The sequence below is a fragment of the Bactrocera neohumeralis genome, chromosome 2 (assembly GCF_024586455.1).
Source record: "Bactrocera neohumeralis isolate Rockhampton chromosome 2, APGP_CSIRO_Bneo_wtdbg2-racon-allhic-juicebox.fasta_v2, whole genome shotgun sequence".
NCBI lineage: Eukaryota > Metazoa > Arthropoda > Insecta > Diptera > Tephritidae > Bactrocera > Bactrocera neohumeralis.
Genome location: NC_065919.1, coordinates 2,683,501 through 2,704,697, shown reverse-complemented (window position 1 = coordinate 2,704,697; position 21,197 = coordinate 2,683,501). Strand labels below are relative to the sequence as shown.

General features: G+C 34.8%; 1 protein-coding gene across 1 annotated transcript in view; it reads right to left on the bottom strand.

Annotated features, from left to right (window-relative positions):
- Nucleotides 1-15,874, bottom strand: part of LOC126751689 (uncharacterized) — an 85,487-nt gene extending 69,613 nt beyond the window's left edge. The window contains exons 1-2 of the mRNA XM_050462147.1: nucleotides 15,732-15,874; nucleotides 1,645-3,637 (exon numbers count right to left, since the gene is read on the bottom strand). Coding sequence (XP_050318104.1) covers nucleotides 1,645-3,121 — 1,477 coding nt within the window. The 5' untranslated portion in view covers nucleotides 3,122-3,637; nucleotides 15,732-15,874. The remainder of the gene's footprint in view (nucleotides 1-1,644; nucleotides 3,638-15,731) is intronic.
- Nucleotides 15,875-21,197: the final 5,323 nt, after the last annotated feature.

Sequence of the window (21,197 nt, the reverse complement as noted above, 5' to 3'; positions counted from 1 at the left end):
ATATATTTATGCTGTTCTTTTTATTACCATACTTTCAGTCTGTGAAAAATCAGACCACAATACAAAGAGCACCACAATGCAACTGTAAACGTCTGTAACTAATTTGAAATTATTAAATTTCCTATGTCTCTTTGAAACATCAAAGGATACACATTCCCAACAATTTGGCAGTTGCAGATTTTACTTACTACGATTAAATCACCTTAAACTGCAGTAGAAATTCATTACAGAGTTATCATTATGCAGCATACTCGTACGCACATAGCTTCTAATTGTTTCCACCTAGCAGTTAGGCATCTGACATCTAAATGAGTTAGTCTGACATATGTGTGCCTCGAGGAACATTTCCTCTTATTGTTACTTGCAAACAGTATGCGCTGCAAGGGGCAGCAGAATCGAAACTTGTATATGCACTGGAAATTATATGAAATTGTCAGACAGTTGTATGTCTGTCAAGCTTCGAGGCAAAAGCGTTATTGTTTCTGTAATTACGACAAAATTGATGTATGCCAGATTCAGGCTTGTAAGTGTGAAGGGGGTCTGCCTAGGTAGAAAGGTATTTGCATGCATTTACGGGTGAAAGAGTTCATGATAGGTATGAAAGGTTACACTGCAGGAGGTTAAGAGGCTGCAAAGAGACGCTAACGAAAAGCTATGGAAATTATGACTCCTTAATGAGACTTCAAGACCACAGAAACGAGAAAAACCTATTTATAAGCTTGAGAATGATCTGTAGAAAGAAAAAAGCTAAAATTTGCTATATATGCAGAGGAATAAACATCAACGTTTGGGCATGCGTGATGAGTTTTACGTTGTTCTAACAAAAAGATGTAAGAAGTTCGGCTGAAGTCGCCAAATCTATCAACAGGAAGCTGCGATGCAAAAATATAGCCGATAAAAAGAATGTGTTATTGCTGTCAATTATTTATGTTGCAACGCATAGAATGGGTTGGGCTCCACACTCTTAAGAAATAAGAGAGTCTGTAAGGCGTGAAAAAGTCATACAAAAATTCGTGCTTCTATGGACTGAAGATCTGACTTTAGCTTTAATTTGAATAGACTTCAGACGCTCGAAGGAATTAACTTGGAAAAACTGCTCTCTCAATGAACTATTCTCCAAAACCCTAACCTTTTTAGTCTTTATGTATCATTATTTCTCTATGTACTCTAACCAAGGCTTTTTCAAGAATATATGGTTTTTATTGATGATAAGTATGACAAGCCGAAGAACTGAGCTGGATACTAAAATGAATGTTAGATCTATGGGAGCGTCAACGCGCCAGATTTGTGAGCGGTCTTTCGCTTGGGTAGCATTCTTCGGAACTAAGTATTATGGTATGTTATAGAGAGCTTAAGTGTTAAACCAGCCGGCGAAGTGGTTAATACATTTCGAACTCGTTTTGCGTGAAGAAAAATAATAAATATTTGTAGGTGGAGATATGAAGGAATTAAGTTGAATTTTTAAAATTTCAAACCATATTTCTTAGTTGTAAAAAATTAGACAGATAAATACTTTGTTGTTGTTTAGTGAATATGCTATACATCACACCATCATAACAATTAGAGCACTACTCCAATATCAACCGCATTATTCTTACATTTCAATACTTCATATTTTCAGTAATGTAAATTAAGTTGACTCACCTGGTGGCATGAAGCGGCGACTGCCTACGGGCGCCTCTGCATATGGCAAGCCCAGATATTGATCGACATCACGTAAACCGGTCGACGGATGAAAATGCCGAGTGATGCCCATCAGGCGCCCTTGTTTCATTCGTATCTCTTTGGTGTATTGCAGCTTTTCCGGCACGATGTGACGACGTTCATTGCTGTGAGGTGCCTTATTATGCTTGTTATGAACGCCATTGGTGCTATGACTGTTATTATTGTTGTTGCTGGTGTCATCACCACTCACAACAGCTGCTGGTTCAACTAATAGGCCATCAGATAAATTTGAACTTAAGGCGATAGCAATGGAATTAGCATTCAATTCAGCGCTCGTGTGCAACCTCTGCTCGCCAGTATGGGGATTGTTGACACTGTTATTATGCTCGTTCTGTTTGTTGTTAGCATTGTTTTTGCCCTTTCTGTTTCTGCTGCTCAAAGTCTCCTTGCTGCTTACAATGGGCGCGCTGCTAATGTTGTTGGTGTCGCTGTGTTCATGCACATTTTTATTAGGCACTTCATTATTGCTTTGGCTATTTTTAAATTCATCGGCAATGCGAGTGTTTCCAGTGCGGACAGCTGCGCTCTCGTTCGCAAACAAATTTGCCACATTCGCTCTAAAATCGTACAGCAAATGATCGGCGTTAATGGCATACTTGGAGTGTTTTAAATTCTTCGCAGTGAGCTGCTTGGCTGCTTGACTTGCTGTGGCGGTGCTGCTGCCAGCAAACGGAAGCGGGGTTATCGGTGGAGCAGTTGCTGTTGTTTTTGTTTGTATTTTCGTCGCAGAGGATATTTGGAATTTTGGTATTGCGGCCATTTCCCTCTTTATTGCCTCCATTTTGGGCAATACACGTATTTTCGGTGTTGCTGGTGTTGTTGTTGTTTTGCTGTTGAAGCTTTTCGTGGTATTATCTTTGCCCTTGCTAGCGTTGCCCGCAGCCTTTACCGCCAACGAGTTGGTGAACTTCAACAGTGACCCATTGAGATCCGCATTTGTTTTTGTCGTTGCCACTTCATTGCAATTCGCTGTGACTAGGCGCTCATCACTTTCGCTGTCAGGTTCCGGCGGCATGGCGGATGGCATTTCCGCCATCTTGTCGCGCAATATGGGGCCAAGCGTTGGAATTGCTTCTGTCACTACATCCCCTACAACTTGCCGCGGGCTAGTCATTATGGTGGCACTACGCGGTGTTGCTTTTTGTTGAGGTGGCAACATTGTTGCGTCGATGTGCACCATCTGTTCGCTGCAATCGGTGCTACTTTGCAGCTGTCGTGGTGACGAATGTTTTTGGAATATTTGAGTGTTTTGTTGCTCTTTGGCGTATAGTGTTGCCGCCGAGCAGCCATCACCATAAAATCGTTGCTGTTGCACACTGACAAAAGTCAGCCAAAATAGCCAAACGGCTGCGTAGCTAGCATGGCTTTGCCAATGCCAATAGCGTCGGAAATACATTATGTGGCATGCGGTGTGGCACAGTTTCGTTGTTCTTTTGAAGAACTGTTGCTTCTGTTGTAGAAGCCTTTAACCAATTTCTAGCGCTCTGTTCGCTTTTCCGCGTCAAGGCCGGTTTTCTCGCTCGGTTTACTTTTCGTGCGCTTGTGTGCGTCTCGTGGCGAATTCTCAGTATTTTTTCTCTGCTTTTTGTAGCCTTTGCTTCATTGCTCATTTGTGCTTTCACTGCTTTGATGTTATCTCCGCTGATTTTATTTTATATTTATATTTTATTTATTTCTATTTTGACTTGTTTTGGTTAGCATTGATTTTGCTCGCCGCTTTGGCTATTTATTTTGCACTGTTTTCTATTTTCGTCAGCAGAATTTTTGACTTCCTTTTGTAGCATAGACGCGTCACTGTCACATTCGAATGTAGCGAGGAATCTGTTTTCGCTTTCATTTCACTGTTTGTTGTCTTTTTGTTTTTGCTATTTTTTAGTTATTTCGGTTTTGGCTTTCAAACTTGTTTGTGCTTCTGAAAGTATCATTGAGTTTTTTATAATCTATTTTGGCGAAAGTTTATAAAGCTTGTTTGCCACAGATTTGACAATATAATAACAATTCCGTTCTTTTCGATTGTAGCTTTGTTAATCGTCACCAATTTATAACCCTTAAAGTTAAGATGTAGGCTGTTATATAAAAAAAATCATTCGTACCTACATACTAGTCTATACCGTATCGATTTTATTATTCTTATATTCTTCAGTGTGGTTGTGGCTATTTTCTTATCTCTTAAGGTTATGGATTTCTTCTTCGATCTGAAAACGGTTTGTCATAAAAAGACATTCTATATATCAGTCTAAGTTGAAAAGGGTTTGAATTTACAGTATCTCTGAAGTAGTCATTACTTTAGCCCGCGAAATATTTATTTCAACACAAATCTATATTACAGTCTCTTTATACACATATGTATATTATATCCGTGTGTGGGGGAATAATTATTGACGAGCAATTTATGTTTTAAACAGTTTTTGCTTTTGTTTTTATGATCGTAAACAACTTGACCGTAATTTATTTGTTTTGCTTATATTTATGTTTTTTATTTGTTGCATGTAAATTCGGTGTACTTGCACAATCCGGTGCATTGTATTATAATTGTTTTGCGTAAAATATTTATGGCCTCGAACCCGATTCATCGAGTAGTTTTGTTTATTGTTAATTTTCCCTAACACACACTGTTATTTACATGCAACCCAGTGTATGTTCTAGAACGTATTAAGGAGTGGCTAAATTACGATTCGGTATATTTCAAAAATAATAAATGAAAATACCTGGAAATTGTGTAAGTACGTAAGTTAAGGGGATCCGTTTAAAGGGATATATATAGTTAGAATTTTCAAAAAATCGATTTTTTATTCTATTTCCTTGAGGTATATTTATTTAAGAATGAACACAAAAAATTCGCTTTCGAAGTTACACGCAAGCCCAAACTTTAAACGCTTTTTTCTCAAAACAGTGTCTTCAAAACGGCTAAACCTATTTGTCTGAGATTTTAACACGAGCTTTTTAAATGTATTTTTTATTAATTAATCGAAGAATTTTTTCTTACCGTTAAGTATTTTTTATACACAATTTAAGTCCGGAATTGTGGTCAAAAATCGATTTTTTTTTGGAAACCGCCAAGTTTACAAAAAAAATTATATTTTGCTTCTTCCTCCAATTGATCACTAGTTTTAACATTACGTTACATTACATTTTATACGATCACAAATTATCAGTGCTTTTGAAACATCTAGCACGATTGAGGGTTGATAAGCATCACTGATTTGTTTATCATAAAGCTAAAAGCTGACGAGAATTTTCAGCAAATCAATCCCTGAATACATGTGAATTCGTTTCCATTCAGTCCCACAACAACTCTCTATCTTTTAATCAGTTTATCACATTCTTTTTTACGTAAATCAAATATTCTAAACAAAATTTTGATAAATGATGAAAGCCCTAATTTAAGTGCGAAAACCTTACAATAGAGCATGAAACTGCTCAGAAATTGATCATTGATACACAACTACAATTTTTGAACTGTAGTCAAACTAGTTCAAAAAATTCCAAAACAGTACCAGTTAATTAATGTTCCCATTAAAGTTGTAGAATTTTAAATTTTTTAAAATTATAAGCACATAAAATGAATTTATTGTTTCTTTTGATATTATTAGATTTAAAAAACTTTTATTTACTGACATAAATTTAAATAAAATTCCTTTCTAACCTAAATAAAGCCGTTAAATTTATGTGTTTTTATATTCACGAAGGTTGTTTCTCTTATGCTGCTAAGTAAAGGGGTAATAAGGAAAATATCATACTAGAATTATGGTTTTCAACACATTATAGCATTTATGTTACGTAATGTTAATATAACTCATAGTTTCTTTCTCTGCGCCAGCAGCAAGCTTCAAGCCATAATTAGCTGAAAATAATATAGATGATATGATACACTAGTCTCTTAGAATTTCCGTCGAGCACCGGCATCCTAAAAATGACTACTCCTCTTGGACCTAGCAACTGAACTCTATCTGGTATAGGAAAGCACCAAAACCGGTCTATGCGTGGCTTATTGGCCTACCAGATTAACCAACCTAACCTGTTTTTAGCGTCACATTATTGTCTTTAGTATACAAAAAAGTGATAAGCATACTAATTTTTGAAAATTCCTTTACTCTAGACTTAACAGGGATATTTCTTTTATATTTTTTGTTGGTTGTAATCCATAGCTCAATACGATTTTTGCTCATTTCAAAGTAGCATATGTGAAATATCAGCTTCCAGCATTGGAAAACATCATTATGTTGACTAATTGGACCTGCACTTCAAAGTAGTTACCAGGTAATGTATAACTAATGCCTTTCACTATGGGGTAACTGAGCGCATACACTTGTTCATGCCAGTGTTGGCACATATTTGTTTAGGAAATATTGTGTGAATGTGAGCACACATATGTACGTACATATTTCGGGCGTTTCGTAACATTTGTTGCCAATAAACAAATTGAAAAGTGTTGCTCATTCAATACAACATTTTAAATATTATGTTGCAAAGTCGTTGATTGCTTTATGAACATGTGTAAATAATTACAAATGAACTTAAATCAAACTTTTGGAAATTGTAATTGAATGGAAAAAAATTTATTGTGATTTACTTTTTGCGTTGAAATATTAAATTTTCAAACGAAAATGGTTTTAGGGTTATAGACTTTTTAGGATTATGAATGCATGTGCTACTAAGTACACTTAATACTTGAACATATATAACTATGTATATGTAATTATAAAGAATTATATGTATGTATATAAACATACGCTGAAATCATTAGCTAAAAATAACCGTGTATATTTAGATAATTTATTTATATCAATTTCAATTGATACTCGAACACTTAGAATATGGAGGATAAAAATTGATTTTCTAGCTGTCTTCCACTAGTCGAACATTGGAGAGTTGTGAATCGAACAACCTAGCTGCAAATCAAACTTCGAAGTCGTTTTTCCACGGGATAAACATGTTACTTCAGTTTCAAGCCCTGCGTTTTCTAGTTATAAACAACTTTAATTTATTTAAAATATTATTTATATTATTTTAAATATTCTAATTTTCACAATAACAAAATTGGTCTAAAATATATATAACAAACCTTAAGAATTGAACATAGCGGTTATGCCACTTTAATGAGATATCAGCGACCCAACTGGATTGGCCACTAAACTCTTGTCAAATATGCAAATTTTTGACGAGAAGACGGCGCCCAAAGATCGCGAGCAGATTATTATGTGTCATGTATCCAAGCGTTTTTCGAATAAACGGCTGTCAAAGTACAGTGAATAGAACTGTCAAAGACAAGTGCTTACTTTGACAACTAGTTTGACAGCTGGCACTTCAGAACGCCCTATACTTATATACAATATATAAATATCAATATAAATCCTCTGAGAAGCGCATGGAATGACTTAAACTCATAAATATTTGCGGCACATAGAAATTTTTAAATGCACAACAAATAAAGGAAAACAGCAACTGTTGGAATACTTAACCAACATGCATAAACAAACATATGTATGTATATATGCACATAAATTCATAAAAGTCTTTTTCATGACTTTGAAAGGCAGGCAGTTCCAGAACATTATGGGCACTTTAATGGCCGTATGAAAAACACGTGTTTAAATTAGTGTGACACACACAAACTTGTATATATTGTATAAACGGGAGCAAACTTTTATGCAGAGAACTTTATTGTAGCGTTTTCAGGTTCATAAAAAGGGAAATGCAAACCTGTGCGAATTTAACAAAACAAAAAATAAAAGGAAAAAAAATATTTTTTTGTTTGCGCGTTGTTAAATACATATGTATATGTGTCTGTGAATTCAATTTTTTCACACACTGGCGTGCATTTTCCTGTCGAGCGCAAATCACTGAAATTTTAAATTAGTTCAGTGATTTCGTAAACAAATGATTTAACGTCATGCCTGCAAGTACAAACACACGCACAGGTATGTATGTGTTTGCATTTTTAAGCAAGTGTGAGCATATGTGCGCATTTAGCGCGTGTGTTAAGTGCAATGCAAAACAAAATTTAAAGAAATGCATGAATTTTTAGAAAAAAGTCAGAAAAGGCGGCCAAGCGTACAAATCAGACCAAAGCGTGGCAGGCACGCTGAGCTAAATGTGTTCATTAACTGTTGTAACGTTTTGTTATCGCTAAACTGGAATGTGTTTGTGCTAGAATTAAGTTGTGCAAATGTTTTTAAGCACATTAAAAAAAAATCAGATTTAATTAAATAGCAATTGTAGGCCAAAGCAGAAGCCTTCGAAATTATAGTAAAAAGAAAATCAAATCCTGGTCGATTGACCGTTGGAAACAATAAGTAAAAAAAAAACAAAGAGGAATGAAAAAATAAATTACGGACTATCTCAGATCGGGAAGAAGCAGACGAAGAGTTGGAAACGGCTTATCCCGATTTCTGGTAGAAATACGACCCTTATAAAAAAAGTGAGATAGCACAGTTATGGGTACTAAATGGATGAACCAATTATTTGTTGACACCTTTTTTCACAACCTCAAACTTTATGCGAAAAATTCAGATAACTAATTTTTTGTTTTTTTTCTTTTCATATTTTAGTAAAAAAGGAAAATGTTAAAGAAATTTGGAGAAAATTAACTTTTGTATGTTCCAAACACACTGATTTTTTTTATATGTATTCATTATTTATTTCACCATTTTTTGACTTAATATTGGAAAAATATGCTAATTTTTAATTGAAAATGCTTACGTCAAAATATCAGATTTTAAAAAAATCAGTCGTTGGGCTTTTTCGTCGCTGAAATCTCTACTATGTGTTGGAGTTAAAAACATATATGCATTACTATGGCAAATTTTCAGAGAAGACGGCAATAAAAAACTTCAATCTACATCTGATTTTTAAACATTTATAAATAATCTATAAATAAATGTTTTGTTTATACCATTTATTTATAGAATTACATTTTACTAATTATCATATATGTATTATGTAATCAAACTAACAAATATTTCAAATACTTTCGTTTCTTAATTATTTTCTTATAACTATTTAATAAAAATATTTTTATTTTTACTGATTTTGTCATAACCACAAAATTCGAAATTCCTCAAAAGCAATTATGAAAATGCTTAGCTGTTCATTAAATTAGCAAAAACAACTGAACAAACTGAATAAAAATATGTGTAGGCCAACATGACATTGCCAACTAGTGACGACCCACACACCAATTTCCATCGAATTTTATACAAATCAGAACGCAGTTGGACACCTTTATCTAGTATATTATGTACTAAAAACTTAAAACCATGAGAAAATTTGCCAAAGATTTTGGATTGGCTATACAAATACATACTCATTTATTGATAATCACCGCAGTTATGATACGAACCGCGATACACTATTTAGTAGCCACGCACTCAAAACGCGCGAATAAGTGGAGCAAAGAACAGTCATATTATACACATAAGAGTATTTTTTAATGTAAATAAATATGTTTTCAGCCTTTCCTTGAGTAGCACAACAAACGCGTGCCAAGAGTTCAGGACCTAGGAAATCTCTTTTATATCAAATTGATCTCAATTTGCTTTTCATTTATCCCCCAGCCTCAGCGTGCGCACGTTGAAATATTTTAAATATGTACATCAGCATGTGTAGCCACAGGTGCTACCCTGCAGGAAAACTTTGCACAGCTATGCTGTTTATGTGTCAAGCATGTAAGTCTTGTCAGAAAGTCCCGAAGTCATGGAAGCTTGCTATTAACAAACAGTTTGCTCGAAGTCTTATCTTTCCTGATGAAGCGCACTTTCACGTCGATAATAGCAAAGTAACCCCAACTGGAAATGGAGAGAGGTGGGTGTTGATAAGGGAGAGCAAAACATTGGGTGGCATTTCTTTTGAGATGCTGAAGCCATGATCATTACGCGGAGTAATTTATTGGATCTCAAAGACGATAATTTTCAGCTATGATCATCTTTACTACTCTCCATGTTCGATTACTGCTCGGTTTTCAAAAATAAAAATTAATTGTCAAACTATACCAAAGTTATTATAGAAAAGTATATACCCCACTAATGTGTCTTCATCGCTTTATTTTATATTCTCTTTGCTATGCTAGTCCACTTCATCTAATTTCTTTATATTATAGATCGTAACGTGTTCGATTCGTCATTCTCTAAAATTTGGCAAGCGAGTTTATGTTTAAAGAATATTATATTCTATTTATTTTTATTTTTATATTTTAAGTTAAGATTAATTGTATTAGCCGACACCTTTACACTTTCGCTTCAGAATATGTTCCCAAAATTTGATTATTTAACGATTCCTGCGGACATGCTCCTATTTACATACAAAATATGGAAAGCAATTAGAAAATGCGTACAATGTTGCATTGAAAATCTTAGGCGCCAAACTATCGGTAACCAGCAAACCGTTAAATATTTCACGCACATTCATACATACACACAAACACACATGAAGCTGTTCAAAAATAAAGCCTCGGCGGTTTTGTCACGTTTTTATTTTCTGCAAGTGGCATACATTTGCTTTCCATATTTTTTGCTCAATGTTTTCCTGACTTTGTGTTTTCTTAGCTTCTTGCCCATTTGCTTTGCTTTTGCATTTATTTATGCATTTCAGCATTCAAATTTAAATTAGCTGCGAGAAGCCTTTACGTATGGGTGTAAGCGACGGCAGATGCTAAGTAGCGATAGCGTTAAAAATACTCAACTGCAGGCGTACACAAACAACAATATCCAACGCAGATACGTCAGCGCCGGTGGTACGACGCAAAAGCGCAGTGAAATACTTATTAAAATACACTAAAGTAGACAAATGGCAAAAAAATTATCCCATGTTGCAACAGCAGCGCACTAAATTGCAACAGCAAAACAAAAACAACGTGATTTTTGCTAATATATTTACAAAACACATACATATGCATGCCTGGTGCGCGGTGCAAACTTATTGCATCGCCTGCCACAAAGAACGCTTTGAAAACCCCAACGCGCCTGCAACAATAGCGCTTAGCAGCCGCGTTGTAACACAAACGAGCAGCAGCTACTTTGAGTGCCTAAAATGTATTGTTAGCTGCAAAAAAGCGGGCACTGCGCTTTAGAGACAGCAGCCGGCAAGAGGTGAAAGGTCATCAGCTGAGCAGCTGAGTTGCACTGTGTGGAGATGTGTGGAGATGTGCGTGTATGCGCGGCGGCTCGAGTATAGTCTAGGGTGTGTTTGTATGTATGTATCCAAGTGCAGCGAGTTTCTTCTGTTTAACAATGTTTCGCCTGAAAAATTTATTTTTCTTGTACGCTTCATGTGACAGCAAAAATGTTTAACTTTTTCTGGGCACTTTTCGTTTTGCTTCGCCTTCCAGCTGCAACTGCTTAATGAAAAGTCAACAAGCGCTAAAAGCTTCACTGTGGTGCTTTTGGTATTTCTGCCGTCGCTCTTGCTGCACGCCATGCTTGTCAGCTGCGCACAATTTGCGTTCCACTTTTCCTCTAAATATTCAAACTCATAAAAATGCACTTAAGTGCTATTTAAAATATAAATTTTTGGCTAAATTTTTTCGAGTGCAGCAGGCATTTGCGCTAATGTGTGCCTTAAGAGAATCACTTCTCTCAACTAGTTTATAAATTGAGAAACATTGAAGCTTGGGTCAGTAATAATTTGTACATGAATTTAATTTATGTAGAGCCTTAAAACAGAAAAATATGCATTGATAATATAAGTATCCTTGATAAAAACCATATAATTCTATCCTATGGAGGAACTATGTTTAGAAGTTCACGCAAGTAAGGAAAGTTCTTTGAGTGCCATTCTCTTGGGAGTGGTCAGAAACGACACGTCAATAAAATGAAGAAATTGGTGCTTGAGAATCGTTGGCATTGTTAGAATAGCGGAAATACCAGTGAAAACCATTTTGAAAGATCATCATGAAAAGTGAAAGCATGATTGGCTACAAAATCACTAAATTTTCGGGAAACAGCGTCGCGTTACGCCTGTGAAATAATGGTTTCCGTCTGCCAGGATATCATGAAACGTATTTTTATTGGCGATGAGTCTTGGATCTATGCTTACGACCCCAAAACTTGTGATCAATCGACGGAATATAATGGCAAAGTTGAGGTGAATCCGAAAAATCAAGATAGAGCAGGTCAAAAATCAAGGTTATATTGACAGTTTTCTTCGATTATCGAGGTGTGGTGCACTCTGAATTCCTTCCGACTGACCAAACTGTCAACAAGGAATACTGCTTGAGTGTTATGAGTCGTTTGCGTGAAGCTATTCCTAGAAAGAGCCTCGAATAATGGGCTGACAACTTTTGGCTTTTGTACCACGATTGCAATGATTCTTTGTGAGTTTTTCGATAAACCTTCAATCAATATCATGTCACAATCACCGTATTCGCCTGATTTAGCTCCATATGACTTCTGGCTATTCAGTAAACTCATACAATCACTCCAGAGAAATCATTTTGGGTCAATTGAAGATGTTAAATCTGAATTTCTTTGCGCATTGAAGACTATTCTGGAAATTGACTTTAACAACTGTTGCGAGTATTGAAAAAAGCGTTAGCACAAGTGTGTTGGGACCAAGGAAGATAACTTTGAAGGGGACGACATAGACTTCGAAGCATAAATTAAGAATTTATAATTGCGAACAAAGTCTTACTACTTTTTGCTCATAGTTCTAAACAGGGTGTATTACTCAAACGTGTCCGACCGAAATTATATATGTACATATATAAGCGATCATCACAATGAACTGAGTACTTTTAACCATGTCTATCTGTCTGCCTCTCCGACCGAAGTTAACTTTTTTCTTGTTTTAGTTTTCTTAACGCTCCGTATATTTTCTCAACCTTTAAATCAGTGATACTACGAATTTCACTTTTATAGTTTTGTTTTAATTATTCCTTCTTCTTCCTTCCTGTGTAAGTACATATTGTTATTGTATACGAAAACTTTAAAAGCAAACGCCATTACATTTGTTTGTTCTATTTATAATAGATTTTCCGTATTCATTGAAACTAATTTTAGTTTAATGAGCCCGCGAGTAAATATTTTCAGCAATTTATATGTAAATGGTTTTTGCCGCGCCAGTTTGCCAAGCCGCAGTCACTATGAAATAGCAAGCTACACGAAAACAACAATAACAGCTGTAAATGCAAAACTTCTATACGTTTTTGTTGTTTTTGTTGTGGTCGCAATTTTATTTTTGTATCTGCCACGCAGCAGCTAACTAAATAAAATTTCCCCCAAAAATGTGCGTTCGGTGCAATGTAGCGCATTTAGTGTGTGTATATAGTATATATACTGTGTGTGTGCGTGAATGCTGGTGCACTTTGCTCACTACGAGCGCTGTGATATTCTTAAACCCATTTGAGTAAAAACAAATTTCGGAATTCCACAGATGTTTGCATTTTGTGTCATCAACATGAAAAATGTGCAAAGTGGAAAAACGGAACGACAAAATACATACTACATATGTACATATAATATAAGTAAATAAAATATGTAAAATAATTGTGTAGCAATGCAAAAAGAAATATAATAAATTTTACTGTTAATAGAAATTGATATTTATTTTGCTTTTATTATTTTTTTTTTGTTGGTACGAACTGCGACTCTGAAACAACATCAAAAATCGAAAAAGATACAGATTTTTTTCTTTTTTGGGAATAATAAACGTTTTTAGAAAAAATGATTTTTTTTATATACTGAATAGTGTATAATTTGGCATAAAATTGTTAACACATAGAGGGAAATTTCGGAGACTCCATAAACTCTATATACCTATATGTATTTGATCAGCATGGCTGTCCATCTGTATAAACGCAAATTAGTGCTTCAGATTTTGGGACATTTAACCGATATTTCCCACATGTACTTTTCTAACAAAGAATATGCTAAGACGCAGCCGCGGCATTTAAATGAAATTATCTTCGCATGGTCAACATTTGCAAATTTTATGCGTTTTTTTTTTGAAATTAAAAATCACCCGATATATGCTAATCATTTAACTGAAATTTCCCACATGTACTTTTCTAACAAAGAATATGCTCATTTGTCAAAAACTGTCAATGTCGGACCTCTATAGCATATAGTTGCTATACAAAGTCAACAATCAGAATCTTGTGGAAACTCTTTTCTTTGACGAGATATCTTCAAGAAATTCAGCACGGGTTATTGTTTGAGGCAACGGTTCAATCTCCGAAAAAATTGTTCAGTTCATATAGCTATAGCATATAGCTGCCAAACAATCTGAACGATCGGAGTCAAGTTCATCTGACATATAGCTTCGGTGCGACCGAAGTTAACCATTTTCTCTATGTTTTTGAACTACAACAATGATTTCTTAATGTAATTTTTTTTACCAAACCCTAAATAACTTCGAAGCGAACGAGTTAAGTAAAAAGTAGCTCTTGTAAATCTTTTTCTATCGTCTTCTAACTAATGCGTGTACATATGTTATTTATAAGGAACCAACTTTTCGATTGTTTTTTTTCATATTTGATGCAATTTTTTTATGTTTTAGACATATTTTTTTTTTGGTTTTATAGGATTATTAATTTTTATTATTAATTTTTTTACTATTAATAAGCCAGCTTTAGCACCAAAAATGGTATATCACGGATTTCGGAAACTGTATGTTGTTAAAGTGGAACCAATTTCAAATTATAAACAGAAAACTGCATAAACACCACAAATTGTTGTTGTTGCTTAAAAATATTATGTATAGCAAGAACTGATATTTTTAATTATAAATTCACGATCCCCAAACATAAAACACGTATGTATGTATTTCATTAGTCGTTCTCTATCAATTTTCGACAACATCATCATTTTTGTATAACAGTATAAATAAAATATGTTAAATTTATTTTTCAGTTAAGATGTTAAATAACTGCATTTTCAGTCTAATTATAATATAATAAATTGGCAGCCTGTCATAATGCACTTTCAAATGTTTTTGTACACAATGCATGGAGCAAACTAATTAGTACCAATTTGCATTCAAATATTCAAACTCACACTTGCACACCAAGTGCAACTATTTTTAAGCCAAATCATATACACACAAACACACACATAAACATATATCGCCGTACACATTTCAAAGCATTAGCTGCAATAAAATCCATTACTATGCTTATAACAAGCACTTCAGTCACTATTTGCCGTTGTTTATTATTGTTGTTTTTGTATTTTATCTTTCTTTTTTGATAGCAAAATTCAGCCGATTCCTGTTGCGCTTTCCCGCTTTGTTTATCTACCAAATTGCCTTCAGTTGCTTTCATCTAAATCTGGCTGAGTTGCGTTGGGCGCTGAGTGAGCGATTGTCACATTTGATTATTTCTAAATAAACATTCCGTACACAAGTTAACACATGCCACGTACAATGTACATATATGTATGTACACACTTGTATGTAAGTTTGCATAATCAATTATTCACGTTCCAGCACTGCGAGGGTGGCACACGGCGGCAAACAACCAACGCGCTGGCGGTTGAAGCACAAAATCATAACGTAAATAAACACTTCTGTATGTTTGTACCGTGTTTTATCGTGGACTACGCACGCCTTGACGCTTCCGAATACACATGTGGATATGGTGGAGCATCAGAGTTTTGTTATGCGTCAAAAACCATTTCGGATTGTGGATTTCGCCAGCGCTTTGCCGCAATTTCAGCAGCGTTTAATGCAACACATAAATTCTCATTTCACTTCACATGTTCCATCAATAAATTGTAGGCAGTCATAGTGCTGCTTAATGCACACATACATATGTATTTATACACTTTTATTTTTCATTTTTTTACGCAACAGCAGCACATTTGGACGCATATGGAAGCGTGTGTGTGCTTAGCACTGCTCCTTCTTTCGCACTTTATTGAATTTTATTTACACTTAACTTTCATTTAATTTTCTTAGATTTTATCACACAGCTTATTTTTTATCTTCCCCACTTTATATTCAATATTTAACAAAATTCCTTGGCTTTCTGCTGCGCATACATACATACATACTCGAAATACATATAGTATTACTTTTTTATAGACCATTCTGCAGTTTATCCGCTTTTCTCATGCGCACACATTCAATTTAATTTGCTTTTCCACTTTAATATTTCTATTTCACCGAATTGTCTTCGTTTCGCCCGTTTAGAGTGTGTAGAAACGTCCGTTTGGCATCTTTGCCAAAAGTCAACTAACGTAAGAATTTTGTCACGAGAGCGCCCTTAGCTAAGCCGCAGCGCATTGCTCTTCTGTGAGGATCTTCGCCTGACTTTTGTATAAGAATGATCATCACAATCTCGGCGATCAACAACTCGGCGTTGTGTTTGCTGAGCACAAAGTTCCCCCTCTGTTTTCGTTTAGCTCAATTATGCAGAGATATTTTTGGGACAATTTACTTTGAACCGAGAATAGAGAATATGGAAAACCATATGGAGATAGAATAAATAAGAATAATATAAAAAGTAAACATTTGTTGTGAGAAGAAATCTAAGGGGATCTTTGAGAAAATGGTGTGCATATTATTAGGTAAAAGTTAACGTGACTTAACGGGAAGCGAGGGAATTCAATTAGCATGACTCAATGTCAATCCCAAAACTTAGAAATATAATATGAAAATTGTTGCAACATTCGTCATGAACCTCAATGTCAGGTAACCCATAATATGGATGAACCTCTTTAATGCTATAGGTATTCGATCTTAATAATTTCTTCAGAGATTGTACCGTTGCCTTGGACAATAAGTTATGCCAAATTTCTTTAAGATATCCCCTCAAATTTTACAAGCACTTGATTACGTCATAACGCTGGTCTGTTATATAATATATTTTATAGGGTCCCGACGATTTTTTCTGTGTGTTAAAAAGTTCGTGGCATATTTGATAGTCCCTATTCTGGGCATACACATTTAAAAGTGTCCACAACATCAGAGTTAGGATTGTAAAGATCATCAGTATTTCATATATGACAGATGGTAACGCCTGCTTACCAGCTATACCTCTGTACTACGAAGTAAGCTAATTACGTCACGTATCTAATATGTGACAAACCAAATTTCATCGATTTAAAGATTTGAAAGTTGATGACTTTTTCTTTTGAGCCGATTATTCGCCCATTCTTTGATTAGATTTCTATGCAAGAAGTCTAAGGCTTAATTGTCATGATCCACGCTTCCAAATACTACCACTTTCTTTCCCCTCTAAGATTACTTTAAGACGGTATAACCGAATATTCTTCTCATATTATCCTTGGAAGGCTTCAGTCTGCGGTGATTTCATCCGTGAAGCTGAAGAAAGTACTTTACATGATTACAAAGGGTCATGTTAGTGGCTTTCATTACTTTTAAGTTAACCTTTACTCGACGGAATGTATATTTCAATTATTTTCAATGTCTGCAAGCGAAATCACTTGTTCCTAGCTACTAAATATATATGTACATGTAACAAATGATCGCAGGTGCAGTAGTCTATTATATACAACAGCATTCCTCCGCAGCAATGCGTCCGTCTCTTTCAAAAGTAGGCAAAATCTTGCGGAGCGCAAAAATTCAAATAAACTTGCGCGCCATTATTTAAGTTACACTAGACACTATTATCTCGCTGCTCGGCAGCAGTGGTGATTAAATTTCCCATCTTCGTTAACTAAGTGTACGATTATAGCTCATGTCCACTATCTTATTGTTGTTGCTGAGCATTTTACATTCTACAATTTCCCCAGGCACTTGCAATGCTTAGTTACTTAATTGCATGCAACGACTGACTATCCTAGGTTCGGACCTAATACGAAGAAGAAGAAGCAAACGGAGGTAAAATGCAATCACCGTCGCACTATTTACGTTTTCAAAGGGAGCGCGTTGCACCTTAAGTATATAAATACCTGTTCCAATGCATATACTATATATATGTAATAATATAGGTACGTCATTATATGCATAAGATCCCAACTGCAACCCCTCACTGGCACATTGTCTTTACGTAAACAGCTTCCTTAACTTTTCGTTAGTTAGATTTCCCGTTTAACCGCCAATGCTATAGATCTAAAACTACCAAATCTCCGTGTTTTCTTCACACTTGTTTTCGCAGAGCTCTTATAATACTGCCGTAGCCGCAGCTTCTTGTAACTAAGTTCGCAAAATAAATTAATGCTGTCAGCAAATTTTTTCTCAATGTCGTAAGCGCTTCACAGAAAGCGCTTGCAGCACCTTACCTTCGCTTTTCCCTTTCATACCGCCGCCGGTATTACGCCAAATCTTTGGGCAGGATTTGCGAGATTTAATGCCGCTCCATCCTCTGTTTTATTCTGTTGATTTTCTTGCGAATTTTTTGCTTTATTCTTGTATTTGTATTCGCATTCTTTACACTGAGCGTACTTATCTTAAGTTTATTGCTTTTAATGTTATTTCATTCCGCTATTGTTTTATTTCTTTCCAATTTTCTATTAGGTGTCACTTGATTGTCGCGACACAAAGGAAAGCTTCAGCGCGGCAAGCAATGGAGTCGCACCTCGTCGGTTGGTGGAAGCGAATCAGGATGAAAATGGTGTAAAAAGTAATCTCTAAAATATGTGGAACAATTGTTGTTAAAAAAAAAAAACAAAAAACTTTGGAATGCTTAGAACTTTTTAAACAGAAATTTTTCAATTAATTAATGAATTTAGTAATGTGAGCTCACAGCTTCGGGTGACCGAGTTCAGGTTAATGGAAATACTAAAACAACATATATTTGTACTTTTTAATACCTTTCTTTAAAGCTAATTACCTGCAGACTAATTATATAGGCGAGATAATATAACATCGATCTTAATTTAAGAAATCAGCAGGCAAGAATAATCTAACTTGAACAGTTTGAAACGCCTGTCTATTGCGATGACCAGAATCTGTTACAAATTTATTGAGGCTTCTGGTTCGTAGAAGGCATGACCACCGAGATATTTGTACTTTTGTCAAAAGAAAACTAGACAGTAGAAGAGATATTTCCACTTCTCGTCCTTATTAGGTAAAAAAAAACTGGTTAAAAACTTAGCGTAAGAATCCAGCCAAGTGCGAAATAGTAAACTAACCTCTATCTACTATATGTATATGGTATAGACTTTCGGTTATTTAATCAAAAATTATATGTACTGACTAGGATAAGGTGACATACATTAAAATTTAGCTTTATGTGTGTTGAAAAAAATATGAAAGCAAATTTAAGACAAAAAGTTGAAAAAAAATCATAAAAATTGCTATAAAGTGCCCTTTAAATTTCAGAAGCCGCTGTGTATCGTCAACATTAAAATAAGCCGCTATGTTAGTCTCAAACAAAGTCACATGTACGCATTCATTTTGTGTTTAGAAAATAACGGCAATAGCTTCGCAATAATGAAAACCGTAAAAGTGGCAGCAAAGACCGCAAATTGTGGAATACCATACAAACCCACATAATTAAATATTCAATGCAAATTTATATTCATGTAAATATACATACTTACGCGCATATACACATGTGCAAAAACTCCCAGGTATATTTTTAAATATCACGAAAATCTGAAATATAGCGCAGCGACATCAAATAAATCAAAAATCACTTTAAAAAAATGCGTCGCCATAAATCATATGGAACACACATGTACATATAAACGCACACACATATACTAATTTGTATGAAATTATTTTCAATAGAAATTCGCTCAAACAAAACCGCATGTCCACATTTCGTGGTGAATATTAGTAATTATTGTAATTTGAAGGTTCTCCTTAGCAACGGGAATTCTAAGACCGCTTTTCTACGCTCTTGCTTGGCTTCATTGTCAATAAGGAGATGTCAAAATACTGATTTTTAGCTAATACGTATAAGCTATATGACTTTTTGTTGCTGTTGAATACTTCACTCAGTAGAGATATCCTTCATATTTTCTATTTTCAACTAAGTTGTGGAAATCGAACCTCAATCAATCCCTTGGCATGTACCATATTTAGGTGTTACATGTTATAAGTATTCAAATTGCCAGTACTATAGTTCTTATTGGTTTTATAATTGTTACATAATGTTGAAATTGAATGAACCTTAAAAAGTGTATGAAATTTATCTCGCCGTTATTGACTTAGGATTCCATCATTCGGGATCATATTGTAAAATAGATTTTTATTCCGTAGAATGAAACACTACTTATAGTTTTGCAATTATGAAACTGCTTTCCCCTTATCCATATGACTCCGTTCGAGTAGCAAAAAAGTTGTTAAAAAATAAAGCCCGAGAAGGTTTCAGGCAGTTCTATCTAGTAAACTAGATCTTAATTTCCCTGATTATAGTGCATTGGCTCGAGAAATTACTTTTTAGTTGGTAGGCATTCAGTTTCGTTGATGTGCTGTGGCATGGCAGCCATCAACTCCAATACAGTCAATTGACGAATCTGCTGTCGGGTGAAACTCGCTTATTCTCTGCCTTCAGGGATCATTATTTACAAAGAAATTTTTCTTATCAATGTTGCTTTAGACCTGATGAAGTCAAATCGCAGATACTCTAAAGGCGAAGGGATTGCCCATCTTGATATTTGTTGATTCCAAAACCACATTTAATATTTCGAAAAGCAGAAGTCACAATAACTTGCACGTTATATGTATTTGGTTAGCTTAGTAAATATTTCAAATTCCGCTTTCAACAAAAAAATATAATAATGTAATGCTTTGCTTAAGTACACACAATCAAATCAGTTACAAGCGCATACACAAAAGCGTGCGTTGGTTGGTGGTCTTGACCTCAGCAGCAATTCATTAATACTTTTGTAAAGAAAGTATACATATACCCACCCACCTATTATCTAATTCTCACATCTCCTATTATCATGATATTTGTAGGGCATTAACTTTAGTATCGCTATTTATATATTATTCTTAGAACAGAATATTCTAAGCAAAATACTATGGTTACTAAGCACCTTTCAGCTTTTGTATAAACTTTTTTTTTGTCACAATGATAAGGCAAACAATAAATTCGCACAAGCAAGGAATGTAAAAACTGTCAACATAAAACACCTATTCGAGTGTATAGCAAATATTGGCCAATGTATTGCATAAATTGTGTTGTGTTGAGGGATTACAGGAGCGTAAATAAGTAAATACCTAAAAGAAATATTTACTTGAGTTATTTACAAGTAGCAATGAAGTGGGATAATCATGTTACCTTTGGAGTTCAACTTACAGCGCGTCAAATTGGCTTTGGAGAGAAGAGAAAAATAATAAAACGTCAAAATTTTGTCAGTTTAAATGTATTTATTTCGATATACAAAAAGACAATAAAAAGCCAAAGGTGAAAGGCAATATTCATATTATCTAGTTTTTTAGCAAGGGTGCTTTTAAAGCACCATTCTGAACTTCTATTGTAAAGCAGTTTTTGCGCTTCATAAACCATATTTAGTTCCTAATTTCGAAAAAGTCTTATGACACCTATAAGAAATCATTTAAGCTGGAATACTCGCACACGAATCACTAACACATTTCTAGACAGAGGTTTAAAATGAAAA